The sequence below is a fragment of the Mytilus californianus genome, unplaced genomic scaffold, assembly GCF_021869535.1.
Source record: "Mytilus californianus isolate M0D057914Y unplaced genomic scaffold, xbMytCali1.0.p SCAF_3, whole genome shotgun sequence".
Lineage (NCBI taxonomy): Eukaryota > Metazoa > Mollusca > Bivalvia > Mytilida > Mytilidae > Mytilus > Mytilus californianus.
In genome coordinates, this window is record NW_026262679.1 from 111,274,491 (window position 1) to 111,292,070 (window position 17,580).

Consider the following 17,580-nt stretch of genomic DNA (forward strand, 5'->3'; position numbering starts at 1 on the left):
AACAACGGGTCGTTGGATTTGTCTGAAAATTTCAGGACAGATAAATCTAAATCTGATGAACATTTTTGCCACCAGTCAGATTTGCTCTAAATGCTTTAGTTTCAGAGATATAAACCAAAAACTGCATTTTACCCCTATGTTCTATTTTTAACTAAGTTGGCCATGATGGTTGGAAGGCGGGGTCATCGGACAAATTTTTTAAACTAGATACCCTAATAATGATTATGGCCAAGTATGGTTAAATTTGTATCAGTAGTTTCAGAGAAGAAGATTTTTGTAAAAGATTACAAAAATTTACGAAAAATTGTTAAAAATTGACTATTAAGGGCAATAACTCCTAAAGGTGTCGACTGACAATTTTGGTCATGACAACTTATTTGTAGATCTTACTTTGCTGAACATTATTGCTGTTTACAGTTTATCTCTATCTATAATAATATTCAAGATAATAACCAAAAACTGCAAAATTTCCTTAAAATTACCAATTCAGGGGCAGTAACCAGAAACAGGTTGTCAGATTTGTCTGAAAATTTCAGGGCAGATAGATCTTGACCTGATAATCAGTTTTACCCTATGTCAGATTTACTCTAAATGCTTTGGTTTCAGAGATATAATCCAAAATCTACATTTTACCCCTATGTTCTATTTTTAGCCATGGCCGCCATCTTGGTTGGTTGGCGGGGTCATCGGACACATTTTTTAAACTAGATACCCTAATGATGATTGTGGCCAAGTTTGGTTAAATTTGGCCCAGTGGTTTCAGAGGAGAAGATTTTTGTAAAAAGCTAACGACGACGGACGACGGACGCCAAGTGATGAGAAAAGCTCACTTGACCCTTCGGGTCAGGTGAGCTAAAAATGAGTGAATTCCCTTTGAACAGAAATCTAGTAATTAATAAGTATTTCATTAAAAATTTAATTCTAGGGAAAGGGCTTTAACTGAACAAGGAGAAAAGCTAAAATCGTGAAAATCGAACTTGACCTGTAACTTGTCATGATAAAACAATACACCAAATATCAAATCAATATCTTCAAGCATGAAGAAAAAAAGTCTGGAAAACTGATTTGCCGGACTGTCGGACGGACAGACAGACAGACAGAGTGAAAACCTAAAGTCCCCTTCGACTTCGTCGGTAGGGGACTAATAAACATGTAAGAGGAATTGGAACTATTTTTACTGATTTATGGATGACAACCACAATAATTTTAATTTCAAATGTTACAATTATTAACATAAATATTGAATATTTAGGCTATCAAAATGACAAAAGTTCATAACATAAAATGATTTTGATCAAAACCCAAGATTTAAATAATCACACTTATATGATTAGATGTCCAAGAATTTTAATACCTAGGCCAATGTAATATAACCCTGACAATAATTTTGAACACTTTTATTAATGATTAAGGCAACAACATTGTGATAAATATGAGACAGTAACAATTGAGAATAAATAGTAAAAAGATATTCAACAAGATATATAAATACATAAATAGAACACAAAACAATGACAGAAATTGTAAACTTCTTGTAGATATGACTTAGATAGGATAATTAGTTACTTGATTAAAACAACCATGCCATTTTATATTCATAATTATTTTTTTATGATTTTTATTTCATAACAAAATTTTCTTTTATTTTTTTCTATTCATCTTACGGCCATGTTTTTTTTCTATAAAGTTCCTGATATTCAAATTTTTAATTTCATTATCTCTTTTCATGTACAGGATTTTACCACTATTCTTTATAAATTTAGTAAATGAGGGTTTACTTCTACTACACATCATTCAGGAGGAGTATTTCCAAAAGATATCAGTCCTAGGAAGAAATTTCCTTTGCCTAGCTGCTCAGGAAATTTGACCTTCTCTCAAGTAGAATTTTTTACAACAACTCCCATGAAAATGATATATCAGTTCATCAAAGTGTAAGATTATGGTGTTGGAGTCATGAGAAGATTACCATCAAATTTTATCCAAAAGATCATTCATTATACATTATAGCTAGAGTGTGGATTGTGAAAATCCAAAGAAAATCTATGAATAAGTTTTATATAACAAAACATGGTCCGTAATGTACAGCTTTGGGTAATTTGTACGAGCTTATTTCTTAATTCTTTACTTAATGGAATGACAAAAAAAAAATCATATAATGATATATTGCCACTTTTAACAAAAACACTTGTAGATTGACAAAAAATGTTACCTTTATTTCTTATACGAACATGCACAACAATGTTTAGAAATTTAAAAAAAAAAAGCATTTTATTAAATGCTGTATACAGAAATCACAGACTGGTTCTTTTTTATTCATGTTTTTACCCTTATATGGTAACATGTTTAACATATAATTCATGCTACTTAAGCAACAGTTCACTTATTGTGGGTAAAAATCCTGCTTTACAAATTAATCACTTTTAAAATACAACAAAAATACACTTTATTTGTCAATTGAGTAATGTTAGAAATGACATTATCTGGTGTATACAGATTGCAAAATGGTACTTTTATATTATAGTCTTTTTTAAACTTGACAATTCTTTTTTGTTAAAAGGGTTAGCCAGGCCCTATTAAATTATTTTAACACAAAAGAACATGCATCTCATCTTTATGTGACATTCTCTTATCTGTGTCAATTTTTCCTGCTATGGACCATTTTGTTGAAATACCATGGGCAATCTAGTTACAATAATTTCAATTATCAGGGCCTATGGTCATAAAACTTTACTCAGTACTCGAAAAACAAAATTTGTGCTTGAAACACCAGATCCAGCTTTTTGATTGGTTGAATTCTCAGTCAGAGTACGTTAATTGTACTCCAAAGTTTTATGATCCCAAGGTAAGACTTCCCTCAATAAAATAAAATACTGACAATATTGACACATACCCATATCTTGAAATGAGATACACGTTTAACATTAAAAATTTGTGTGGCCTTAATTTTGAAAAAAATATATGACCATAAAAAATTGAAATAAAGTTGAGTATAACACAATGGAATAAAATTGACTTAGTCTCACAAAAAAAACCCTACAACTTAGTAAGTCAAAATCGTTCCTCTTAATTATCAACTAAACAACAAAAACTGTAGAGAACCAATTAAACAAATTGCACAGTGTGACTAGAAAACTAAACAGTAGTACATTAATGTGGTCAATTTTATCTTCATATATCAAAACCATTTATTGTATAAATATTATTTGAACTGATGTGACCTATATTCAATAATGTCATGTGACCTAATATTACCTTTATCTATTCTATGTCATGTGATTTATTGTTACCTTTACTCATTCTATAATGTCATGTGATGGGTTACCTTAATTTGTCTCTAAAAATATAAATATCTGACTTTGAGATCTGGAATGTTGTACAAAATACAAAAAAATAGTTATATAAATGCACCATCCAACAGTAAAAAAAACATGGCAACAAAATAATAATTCATAAAAAATTGCACTTGGAGTTAAACAATATCGATATAATATAATAAATAACAATAACTAGGACATTAAAATTATAATTATTATCATACCACATACACAAATATACATAAAAATTCCCGTTATCAATAGAAGGAAAACATGTTGTGTGCAATATTCCATTTTCAAGTTATTGGCTTTTTTTTTTTTCAAATTCAAATTTTTGTTTGCAAAGGGAATCAACTCTTTGGTAGACAAACCATATCCCTTTACAAAATAAATAGAGCAAGCATGGTGTATTGTGCAGGATCTGATTATAATTTTGACTTTGTATGTGTGTAACACATTTATGGTAAAAATGGGATAGAAGATCAGTGGTTATTGCATGAAAATTCTTAATAGCTTGGCTACATGAAAACATGCTGTTTCCATTTGATTTGAATGAACAGGGACACAGTCTGTACTACCAGAAAGGTGTTTCTTTTTGCAAAAAATTATAAAATTCGTAAGGGTAACCGCGGAACCCTTTTTCTTGCCTGCAATTGCTGCTGTCAGTGTAAAAGTGTAATGTTGACTTAAAAAGTGAGTCCATTTATCAGCAATCATAAAAAAGCTTCTGCCAATGTTTCATAAAACTCTATGAAGGTTTGACAAAGTAACTAATGTGTAACAAACTTTAACCTATGACTGAATCTACTTGTTAACTGTAAAAAAAAACAACGGTCTTTTTATCAGTAAAATACGGAAAAAATGAAAAAAAAATTATTTTTAATTTTGCTCTGGATACTGTATTTTAGTCATAAAAAAGCTTCTGTCAAAATTTCATAAAATTCCATGTAGGTTTGGCAAAGTTATTGATGTTTAAAAAAAATTACACCACGGACGGAATTTAAATGTTGACACCGCCGACGCCAACCAGGGAATGAATCTAAAATCGCTATGTCTTGCTTTCCCGACATAAATGTTGCGGGATCGACAAAAATGGAAACAAAGTTGATAGCTTGAAAATGGACAATTCTTAACAAGTATCGGTTTCAACAACTTTAACAGTATTTATTTTAACTGTACTAATGTCGGGGCCTTTGTAGCCAACTATACAGTATGGATTTTTCTCATTGTTGAAGGCAGTACGGTTGCCTGTAATTGCTTACATCCACTTCATTTGAACTTTGGTGGATAGTTGTCTCATTAGCAATCATACCACATCTCTTTATTTTCATAAAGCCAATATGACTTTATAAAGTGTCCATTGTACACAAATAAGATGAATTTAGTTAAAGCATTAGTAAAACTGTATAAAAATAAGAAGACGTGGTATGATTGCCAATGAGACAACTCTCCACCAGAGACCAAATGACGTAGAAGTTTGGACTGATTTTTTTATTCAATACAATACTTACCCTATACTAAGAAATCTAAATTTTCACTTAATATGATCAGATTTATGTCTATAACTTGGTGTTAATGGCATAGGATGCTCCAATATATATATATATATACAGTACTCAGTGCAGATCCTGATGTTACTCTCTAATCTTATAATTAATTTCTGAGGTTGTTTAATGCTATCAAATATAATTTAAATAACCACTACTTTTCTACGAATGTTTGAAAATAACCTTTAATGATAAAATCAATTATTAAATCAATCGGAAGGTTCGAAGATGTTTTATGTTTGATTTTTATTTACTGTCATAGTAATAATGGAATGAAATAGCTCATCAAACCTGGGTTAACGTTAGTAGGTCATTTATGTCTAAATTTATACTAATCTAATTAAAATACAGATCATGTGATGCCCATGCTACACTTGTTTTTGAAGGTGTGTATCATTTGGACAAAACCTGAGGACACCGAGAGGTCTTTAAAACAGAAAGTAGAATGGAGTGCTGTCAAATCCTTGTAAGAGAAGCAAGGACAAAGGATCTATATTTTAATCCAATTGAATTTATACACATATATAACAAAATATAAAAAACAGCTACATTGCAAGTCCCAACTATGAACACATAATAATAAATAAAACAAAACAAACTGCATGGAAAGTATAAAAAGCTATTCACATACAAATAACCTGAACTTGTATTTCAAGCAAGCAATTATCCAGCTATATACATGCACAATATGGTAACAAAATTATGTGTTGAAGCATATATCTTGTAAATTGTTCAAAGTATAATCTATTATTATTTTTTCAACAGAATTCCCAAAGCTTTAAAATATGATATTCACAGAGTAATTACATTTGCGACAATTTATTTTATTTTCAAATACATGTATAAATATATGAAAAAAATAAAAATCTGTTAGAAATAAAACTGATTTCAAAAAAGGAAACTGATTTTCATGATTTTGTAATATATAAAGATTATGATCAATAAAGTCCTTAGTATACCTTCTTTTTAAACCAACAATTTAATAAAATACAGATTAAGATACAATATATCCTGATTTCTTTACTATTTTCAAGCATGAAACAAGAACTTGATATTTTATAAAGAAAACAATATTTCATGTTCATTTCATTTAAAAGTAGCCATGAATATAAATTGTGAGACTGGTTTCCATCTTTACTGTTACCATTCTGTAAGTAGAAAGTAAGCAATTTAAGTAAACTAAAAACAACTCAGAATTGGATATCTTCAGTCTAATGCAATTCCATCAAAATGTACGCTGTGAGTGAATATCAGTTATTTTTTTATGAGTAGATTATCTACCAACATGCTGTCAATGCTAAGCCATGAAGAATTTCTTGTCTTTAATACATGCATGTTTCCAAAAGTAAATTTTGGTCACCTGATTCTTTTAATACATGAAAATATGAATGGATAATAAAATGTTCCTTTAGTCACAGTATAAGTTCATTGATCATATTGATGCAGTAATTTATTAAATGTTAACTTTATCTAGAAGTCTTCTTTTAGTATTGGGTTACTGCTATTCTACAGATTACTTTTCATCTACTTTTATTCTATTTTAAATTTTCATATGCATTTATAAAATCACATGTTTTTCAATTATCCGAAATTTTTCTTTTTATCAAATCAGTTTTCCACTCAGAAATGAGACATGAAATTTTTTTTCAGAATCTTCTACTTTCGACAAATAAAATCTTTACCTTAGGTTTATTAGTGTATATAAACATATCCTTCCCCTGAGTTTGAGCAAGAATCACTTTCATCCGCTTTAGTTTGAACTTTGTGTTGTAACTTCCTGAGCAGTTCAGAGGCAGGGGTACTTAGGGCATAACCTGAAGTGCCAAAAAAGTTCAAATCTGTTGTCCCTGCTATATTAGAAGCAGATGTAAAGTAGGACGGCATCCATGAGGTTGAGAGGGTAGTTTTTGGACTTGAAATCTCTTCTTCTGGTTCTTTTTTAACAGTAATGGCTTCTGTATCGGTACCAGTAGAACTGTTACTATTACTGCTGTGATTGGTGACTGGATTACTGGTACCTGCAGCAGCTGCTCGTGCTGCAGCTTCCTTTTGCTCCTTGATTTTTTTCTGACGTAATAGATGTCTTTCTTTTACTTTATATTCCAAAGTAGAATGTGGTACTCCATAATAACTTCCAGCCCTATGAACACTCATTTCTCCTCTCTGGACTGCCTTCACAGCCTCCATCAGTAACTGACTATTATATTTCCTGTATTGTCCACGTTTTGGACGAGTTTTCTTCAGTGGTTTTGTCATATGCTCAACATGTTCCCGTTTTCTGTCATAATCCTCTCTCTTTATTTTCTTAAATGGTGAAGGAATAGGGGACTGAGGTTCAGACTTAATAATAATATCACTCTCAGTTTTCAAAGAACTATTACAGAATTCTGCTAATGCTTGTGACTTGACCCGAACTTTTTCTGATATTGTTTTAACAATTATGTCCTTCAGTGTATCACCTAATCTAGTATTTTCATATTTGTCAAAGGAATGTGAAAGTTGTTCTGTAATTTGTTTTTCAGTTTTTGTGTCATGAGCTGGTTTAAAAGATGGTATAACAATATCTGAGGCTTCTGTAGAAGGCAAGCTTGGCATTTCTATTACATTACTTTTGGCAAGCTGTGACTTTAGGATATCTTTTTTACTGATTTTTCGAACTCGCTCTGCGTTACGTTCCATATCAAACCTTTCTTCTGTTAATTTCTTTATTATTTTCTTCAGGTACGGAAGTCTAAGTTCATGAGCATATTCAGAATGATATTTCTCTTTTTTACGACCAAGATTGTGCTTTTTACGAATATATTCCAACTTCTTTTCAAAATCATCACCTGAATCAATGACTTTGTAATCAGGGTTAAGCATCAGAGGCAACTGTTGTATAAACAAGGGTCTATAGCTTCCCTGAATCAAGTCTGTCCATTTCAAGGCAATTTCTGCTGCCAGGGCATCCTCGTAACCCTCATCACCATTTAAGGAATATATACTCGGTTTGTCAGAGCCCATCCTGAATATTTTATTACGTAGCGTTGATCTCGGTATTCCATATAAAACTGAAGCTCGTCTTGTTCCCAATTTTCCACTTTGTATTTCATTTACTGCTGCCGTCAATTCATCATCAGTGTACGACTTCTTACATGCCTGTGGACTTTCTTTTACTTTTTGCCTATAAAATTTGCAATCAAGCATTTAAGTTTACATTGCCTTAGTTTTATTTCTTTTTTCTACACTCACAAATTTTTCATATAAGTTGTATCAACAAGAGTGCACACGCTGAAATGTCTCGCCTTCTTTACTAATCATTGATATTATGTTGATAGTCATAAATATAAAGCTTTATTACAACTGTCACATAAAATTAACATTAACCAAGTAAACTAAACATTGACCAATGAACCATGAAAATGAGGTCAAGGTCAGATGAACCATGCTAGGCAGGCATGTACAGCTAACAATTCTTCCATACAACAAATATAGTTGACCTATTGCTTATAGTTTAAGAAAAACAGACGAAAACACAAAAACTTAACAATGAGCAATGAACCTTGAAAATGAGGTCAAGGTCAAATAAAACCTGCGTGACTGACATATAGATCATAAAATATTTCCATACACCAAATATAGTTGAACTATTGCATATAGTATTAGAAAAAAAGACCAAAACTCAAAAACTTAACTTTGACCACTGAACCATGAAAATGAGGTCAAGGTAAGATGACACCTACCAGCTAGACATGTACACCTTACAATCATTCCATACACCAAATATAGCTGACCTATTGCATGCAGTATTAGAAAGAAAGACCAAAACTCAAAAACTTAACTTTGACCACTGAACCATGAAAATGAGGTCAAGGTCAGATGACACCTGCCAGCTAGACATGTACACCTTACAATCATTCCATACACCAAATATAGTAGACCTATTGCATACAGTATAAGAAAAACAGACCAAAACACAAAAACTAAACTATAACCACTGAACCATGAAAATGAGGTCAAGGTCAGATGACACCTGCCAGTTGGACATGTACACCTTACAGTCCTTCCATACACCGAATATACTAGACCTATTGCTTATAGTATCTGAGATATGGACTTGACCACGAAAACTTAACCTTGTTCACTGATCCATGAAATGAGGTCGAGGTCAAGTGAAAACTGTCTGACGGGCATGAGGACCTTGCAAGGTACGCACATACCAAATATAGTTATCCTATTACTTATAATAAGAGAGAATTTAACATTACAAAAAATCTGAACTTTTTTTTCAAGTAGTCACTGAACCATGAAAATGAGGTCAAGGACATTGGACATGTGACTGACGGAAACTTCGTAACATGAGGCATCCATATACAAAGTATGAAGCATCCAGGTCTTCCATCTTCTAAAATATAAAGCTTTTAAGAAGTTAGCTAACGCCGCCGCCGCCGCCGGATCGCTATCCCTATGTCGAGCTTTCTGCGACAAAAGTCGCAGGCTCGACAAAAAAGGTAGACATGGCAGACATCATAAATTTTTTATTGTAAAAAAAAAAATTTCAAGTGATATATTTGATTATTCTACATTTATTACTGAAATAAAGGGACATAACTCAAGAATGTTAAAAGTGTCGCCACCAAATTTCGTACTTAATCTGTATTATGTAGAAATAAGCATTGTGTATAAGTTTCATAACATTTGGTTGAGGCAAACTAAAGTTAGAAAACGGAAACAAAAAATTTGTACTTGATCTGAGTTTTGTGGTAATGAATATTGTGTATAGGTTTCATAATGTTTGGTTGGGGCAAACTTAAGTTACAGAACGGAAACTAAATATTTTGCAATCTTTCGATTTATAAAGGGGCATAACTCAATAATGGTTAAAGTGACACTACCCAAATTCAACTTGATCTGTGTTTTATCAGTGGAAGTCAAAATTAAACATTGCATTGTATAAAACATTGATTGTAGTATATTCAACTATAATCATGGACAAAGGAAGATACTCCAATTTTAAAAATTACTTGATATTTAGAAGAAAATAAATATTTTGCAATTTTTCGATTTATAAAGGGGCATAACTCTAGAACAGTTAAAGTGACGCCACCAAAATTCAAACTTGATCTGTGTTTTGTGGTAATAAGCATTGTGTATAAGTTTCATAACATTTGGTTGAGGCAAACTTAAGTTAGAGAACAAAAACTAAAAATTTTGCAATTTTTCCATTTATAAAGGGGCATAACTCTAGAACGGTTAAAGTGACGCCACCAAAATTCAAACTTGATCTGTGTTTTGTGGTAATAAGCATTGTGTATAAGTTTCATAACATTTGGTTGAGGCAAACTAAAGTTAGAGAACGGAAACCAATTTTGGGACGTACGGACGGATGTACTTACGTACGTACAGACGGACAATGGTAAAACTTAATGCCCCCACTGCTACAGCGCGGGCATAAAAAAGATAACTGTGGATTCATTATTATTTGGGGGATACCAGTTTTTGTGGAATTCATGGGGGTATAGGTGAACCATGAATTTCAAGTTTTTATGAAGTTCACATATTATGTAGGCTAGTATGCAGACTTTGGTAAAACCATGAAATCATTAAATAATGTATTTTACATGAGGTATGAAGAGTTTAATAGGGTTTATATCATTTTCACCTTGTACAAGAAATAACATGAGGTAACTTGAGTTTTCCACGACTTTGCTTTCCTTTTAAGGGATAAAATATAGTTATTTTGAGTTCTAAATGACTTTATAAGTATCACTTCTACCTTCTACTAGAAATGGTATGATTTTCTAAAATATTTCAGTTCTACAGAATTCAATATCAAGTATGAGGAATTATATGAATTATTCTGAGTTCTTTTGCTTTATAATATTACAGACCTGCCAACTATCCCGATTTTGGCGGTATTATCCCGATTTTCATGCCTCAACCCGAATCCCGATATCGGGTTCCTAAAATAAGCAAAAAACCCGATTTTCATAAATTCTACCCGAGAAAATTTTATTCTTACCGATTTCCGGTAATGGAGGACAACATAGAGATATTATCCAATCAAATTCATCGTAGTATCTGATATTCGGGTCATGTTGATTTACCTGAGGATTATCGATCTGTTTTGACACTAAGTATTATGTAAACATATACACGTGCCTCAATAAAATCAATGATTTGTCAAAGTTATATGGGTCTTAATTGGTAATAAAATTATTGATCTTTGTTATTTATACCGATCAGCTTGGGAGTTACATAATTAACTGTTTTAATTTTTTTACTTATCATTTAATTGAGATTAATTATATTATAATCAAGTTAACTAGTTAAAAAAATTCTTTAATCAGGTGAACATAGTTAATAATTATCTTAATTATAACTGATCAAAGGAATTTTGCAAATTAAACGTAAAGGCTTGGATGCTGTTTGCACATTGAGACAATTGTTATAAAAGGATATGAAAAATGGAATTGAATCATAACAGTTCAAACTATCACAATGGTTGCTACTCCACCCAGCAAGAAGAAACGTTTGCCATGCCGTTTTCTTGAAAAATGGCAGAATGACCTGAATCAATTTATTTTAAATAGATACAGTGAAAATACAAATAAAACACTGAAATAAAACAAATATAACACTGAAATAAAACAAATAAAACAAATGAACCAAATGAAAGAAACATCTTTACACAGAATGATACACACAGCATCAAAACAAGCTCAAGAGTTCAAGAAACAAACCAAAATTGATCCTAAATATACATGAAATACTTTCTACTGGACATTATAAAAAAAAAAACAGTCACAAGATGAAGCGATACATTTGAATTTTTTTCCCCGGGGAAAATCCCCCATGGAGGTTTTCAAAAGTTGGCAGGTCTGATATTAAGTATGAGGAATAATAGAATTTATTTTGTTTTAATATCTATATAACTTTCTAAATATTTACGTTCGTCACAATTGACTACCTTGTATGAGAAATTATATGAGGTATTTTGAGTTCTATCGGTTCTTTCTGTGTCTGAGGTATATTCATTTCCACATCTCTCTCTACTCCATGGCCTGTTGTTTTTAACTCCGCTAAGATCTCTCTACCTATGTTGTGAGTGTAAAACTGAGGACAGTATGGAAGAAGTTCTTGTAAATAGCGTAAACCTGAAACACATCAACATATATTATGGCTTTTAGATGCTGTAGGAAAAGAACTCACTATGAATTTATATTTAGAGTGATTGCAGTCATTTTTTGAATTTTAAAATTATAATATACCTATGTGAGACATTTTGATTTTATCACTTTGTGAGTATATGAATTTTTCAACTGATAGATTTCAAGAATTCCTTGTGACAACGCCTTGGAAATATAACTTATATAATTCTCAGCCAATAAGAGGTTTTACTATGACCTGTTGATTATCAGTAAGTTACTTTTTTATTCGACAATACTTGTGGGAGTAACACACTTGTTTCTTTAATTAGTCAGGCCCATTAGTTTCATTTAAACAGTAGCAACACTTAGAATTAACCTATCTTCTATGGACAAACTTTTGACCTGTTTGTAAAATATAGCTTTTTGTACATACTTGGATTATCTGTCAGGTTTTTTCCACTTTTCACTTCTTCCATTAGTTTTTCTACGGCTTCCTGTAATGATAAAGTAATTGATTTTCTTCACTTTTCTTTAAGAAACCTTACTACTGTTATCAGATACTACATAATATCTAAGTCATCAGCTAAAAATATGCAACAGTTTAGTGTTTTTATTTTTAATGCATATATTAACCAAGATGACCTGCTGTTATTTTAGACCGAATTCTTCTGTCTCTATATAGCATATATTTCCCGATCTTCATTTGCTTTTTTTCTCTCTATTTTTTTTTTGCAATATAGAGACAGAAGGTAGTGTCCATTCAAACGAGGAGATTTGCATATAATTTGTACATGCTCGATTTACACTGATTTATAGCTTTGTCAAACATTCGGGCCTATGTAGACTTGTAAATAAATGATTCATAATCGCATGGCTTACTATTTATATTGCCAAAAAAAAAACATAGAAAAAAACAAAATTAGTAAAAAGCAAATGAAGATCAGGAAATATATGCTATATAGAGACAGAAGATACTGTTATTTTACAGACTTCCAGATTATATTAAATATTAATCACTTTGACACTCTGTCTAAATATAGGTAAACGGACAGAAAGTCACAGGACAGAAAGTCACAAATTTGATAGGACAAAAAGTCACAGGACAAAAAGTCACAAATAATTTGTTGACAATTCAACTGTTTGAGTATGTAAGAGAAAGATCTAGAAATTTTTTCTTTTTATTACATATATTCATTTTACAGTTAAGGAAATTGTTCATTAGCCTTGATAAATGAAAAAATATTAAATTTTAATCATGCAAAGGATATATTTCTTGGCACCATGAAGCCATTTAAGTACCAAGCCACTTTGACATTTTGTTTTCTTAACAATTATTTGATCATTATTAATATTTATAAAATAAATTTTAATTACAAAGTTGCTTTAAATATAATAGTTCAGGAAAAATACAATTTTTTTTTTTTAAAATGAGTGTTTTCTTATTCAAAGAACAATACTCAAAACTGAATTTTGACTTTTTGTCCTGTGACTTTCTGTCCTACATTCTCTAATATATACTATGTACAGAGTACTTTGTTTTCCTGTTATTTTTTATCTCTCTGCTTTGGTATCTATGGAAACGAATTTTGAAAAAAATGATTTCAGATATCTTTTAAATCCAAATGTCAGCTAATTTCCAGAACCCAATTATTTTAAACATAACCCAAACTCCACAATTTTCTAGACCCACAATTTGAATACATTATATTATTAAATCTATCAAGATAGCACTACGGTACTATAACACCCTGGGAAAACACTGGAAAAGTAAAATATAGGATTAAGGAACTGATTTAGTACAGTGTACTGACAAACATCCCAATAAATATCTTTATAGAAATGGAAAGTCCATGTTTCACTTTGGAGACTTACTATTAAAATCAATCTGACCAAACTATAAAACAAAGGTGTGCAACTCATGGCTTCCAAAACAGTCATATATTCCGGACATTGTCCGCCTGGGAAAAGCATGAAACGAACATCTACTTTTTAGGCTTTCTTAAGAGACGGTCATTTTAACATAATTTGCGATGTTTTTGAATCAACCTTTAAACAGCCACACATTTTCGGTCATAAAAGTGACATGATGATTAAGTACTATCAAAACAACCCATACTTTAATACCTTCTCATTTTAATCAAGGCTAGTTAGTTGTTGGACAGCTGAATTCTACCTGTTCAGGTAACAGGTAAACTATTTTGTACCGGACATTGATTGGTCTATTCAAAGTTATTTTCTTACATTTCAGCAGTATGAATCTAATTAATTTAATCAAAAAGATTAAAATTACCGGTATTAGAAATACGTTTATAAATATGATTTGATGAAAAATTTTAAAAGGTTTTAAATGAAAAATCGTCAGAACCACCTTGTTTGAACTAGAACACATTTGCACAGGTGGGAAATTTAATCATGCATCCTTATCTTTAATAAACTGCTTCGCTGAGCACAGCTGGATACGCCCGCAGAGGTCCAACCCTGAACAGTTGGGGCAAAAATGGACACAATATTCAAGCTTGATACAGGTCTGAATTTGGATTGTAATTAAATATTTGACATATTACAGGTTTCTGAATAAATGTAGTCAGAGAACTTGAAATTGGTTATATGAATTGAATTTATATTCAATTAAAGATTTCTTGCTGTTGTGCAATACACTGTGCTGTTGTGCAATACTTAGTAAATCTGTTGTCAGACTATAAACAAATAAAGTTCAATTAATTCTCAATGTCATATTAGAAATTTATGAAAATCAATAGAAAGCTTACATCAATAGATATAAACAATTCACCAAAGTTTCATGAGAATTGCTGACAGCATTTTTGAGTTATTGTCCAAAAACTGGGAAATCCCCCCTTTTTTAATGAATAAAACCCCATAACTCAGAAATGTAAAATGTAAAATTTATAAAATTCTAAAGGGAGCTTACTTAAATAGATATAAACAATTCACCATAGTTTCATAAAAACTGCTGAAAGCATTTTTGAGTTTTTTGTCCGAAAACTGGAAAATCCCCCTTTTTTATGAATAAAACCCTGCAACTCGGAAACGTCAAATCTAATATTTATAAAAATCCAAAGGGAGCTTATGTTAATAGAAATAAACAATTCACCACAATTTCATGCAAGTTGGTGAAAGCATTCTTGAGTTATTGTCTGAAAACTGGAAAATTCCCCTTTTTTTTAATGAATAAAACCCCATAACTCAGAAACGTAAAATTTAAAATTTATAAAAAACGAAAGGGAGCTCTTGTCAATAGATATAAACAATTCACCAAAGTTTTATGCAAATTGGTTTAAGTGTTTTTGAGTTAATGTCCGACATGTTGACGACGGACAGACGGACGGACAGACCGACAACGGTATACCATAATACATCCTGTAAACGGGCGTAAAAAATGCTAAAATTATCATTGATACCTGTATCAAACGTTCTTTTCGAGTATTTTCTTGAAGAAATAATGTGGAAAGAGCTTTTTACACTCAGTCGTGCTTTGTAAAAGTACACATGCTTTTAAAATCGAAAGTAATGTTTTTGACAACGTTATTTTGCAAAAATAAAGAGTCTAAGGCAGATATTAGTACACTGATGTTGCACACTTGGAATGATGCACTGCCAAATTAACAGTTCACGTCAGAACATCGAATTTATATCAAAGTAAAGTTTAATATCGTTTTTTTAATGTCAATCATTGGGATGGCCAATTGATTACCATAATTGCCTTTTGCTACGTAGTCTTAAGGGATTAAGATCAGGATAAGATATAAAATCTCTGGCTGGCTCAAATATTTTTTGGAAGCCCTGGTGCAACTACACATGGTGCAAATTAATTCTGTCAAGTTTGATTCAATTCAAAAACAGTGGAAGATTTCATAAAGTAAAACTTTTGACAGACATATAAATGGATATAAAGATGACAATAACTCTAATAGATGTAAGGGACACAACTCTAATTAACCGCTATGTACTGCCAAAAAAGATTTGAATTAATCTAAAACAAACAAGAATGTGTCCATAGTACATGGATACCCCACTGGCACTATCATTTTCTATTTTCAGTGGACCGTGAAATTGGGGTCAAAACTCTAATTTGGCATTAAAATTAGAAAGATCATATCATAGGGAACATGTGTACTAAGTTTCAAGTTGATTAGACTTCAACTTTATCAAAAACTACCTTGACCAAAAACTTTAACCTGAAGCGGGACGGACGAACGGACGCACAGACCAAAAAACATAATACCCCATTACTATCATAGGTGGGGCATAAAAAACAAGCTATCAAAGTGTGCATGAAAAATTGATACAATAATTTAGACCAATCATAGAATCACTTTTTTATTGGTTTATTCAAGTACATTTTTTTTTAACTGTAGAAGCTTCCAGAATACATGAACAATTACCAATCCAACCAAAACCCTGGATGTACTCAACAGACCTCCTAAAAACCAGTGTGACCAATTATTTAAATTAATTCCTGTTGATCTAAATGTTTTTTTTACAAATCCCTGGTGTAAATATCTTTTTAAGAATTCACCAGAAGCTTTTAAAATGAAATCAAATTTCAGAAAAATAGATTGAATTACATAGAAAATATTAACAAATAATTGTGTTTATGAAAATTTTGCAATTCATTTATAAACATTATTTGAAATCTAGGTTATGATTTCCAAAAAGAGAAATATTCTGTTAAAGGCAACTTAAATGCAAATAGATAATTTTAATGCAATAAGATACCTTTCACGCAATACGATTCCTTTCAGGCAATACAATACCTTTCATGCAATAATAAAACTTTAATGCAATAAGATCACTTTTATGCAATAAGACAATTTTAAAAGAACTACTTGAAAACAAATTATTTGTAGAAAATGTTATCTGTAGTCTAGATGCCTAGAAAAATAGATTATCAGTAGAAATTACAGCTGTAGAAATGTAAGATCTATTATCAATATTAAAATAAAGATACCCACAAACATCATCTGCAGTCTAGATTCACAGAAAAAACAATTCTGTTCTTGATGCCAGTCTTCTTTTTCATCTTTTTCCAAGTCTGGAAGTACAAATAAAAGGCAACTCAGTATTTACATCTTGATGATTTTGTTCCTTCTTGTATCTTCTTATGATCCTTGTATTGATGATTTAATGATATGTCAATATCTTTACACATCTGTTCTGTGTGTTTATTTTAAAACATTACGTGGAAGACAGATTGATATGGCTGTGACATGTTGACACATGAAAATTAAACAAGTGAATAAGAAATGCAAATGTTGACACAGTACATTGGGTGTTGCTAAAAGGCAGAAACAGAATATGGAACAGAAACAGAAAGAATTTACATCTTTTTTTTTTGGGGGGGGGGGGGGGGGGTTATTTATCTCATAAGCATGTTGTATAAAGTACATGTATATCACATGTTTACAAGAAAGAATAAAATGCTCCGCTGGGTGCAGCTTGATACGACCGCAGAGGTCGAACCCTGAACAGTAGGGGCAAGTATGGACACAACATTCAAGCTTGATACAGCACTGAATTTGGATTGTAATTAAATATTTGACACAGCATAGGTTTCTGACACAGAATGAA

The 17,580-nt window shown here is 31.3% G+C and overlaps 1 protein-coding gene across 1 annotated transcript in view; it reads right to left on the reverse strand.

The window, feature by feature from the left end:
- Positions 1 to 1,382: 1,382 nt before the first annotated feature.
- LOC127735800 (ligand-dependent nuclear receptor corepressor-like protein) overlaps positions 1,383 to 17,580 on the reverse strand; it is a 29,671-nt gene continuing 13,473 nt past the window's right edge. Inside the window, exons 3-7 of the mRNA XM_052246165.1 lie at positions 16,965 to 17,044; positions 12,425 to 12,485; positions 11,811 to 11,997; positions 6,544 to 8,024; positions 1,383 to 6,009 (exon numbers count right to left, since the gene is read on the reverse strand). Of these exons, the coding sequence (XP_052102125.1) occupies positions 6,554 to 8,024; positions 11,811 to 11,997; positions 12,425 to 12,485; positions 16,965 to 17,044 (1,799 nt within the window). The 3' untranslated portion in view covers positions 1,383 to 6,009; positions 6,544 to 6,553. The remainder of the gene's footprint in view (positions 6,010 to 6,543; positions 8,025 to 11,810; positions 11,998 to 12,424; positions 12,486 to 16,964; positions 17,045 to 17,580) is intronic.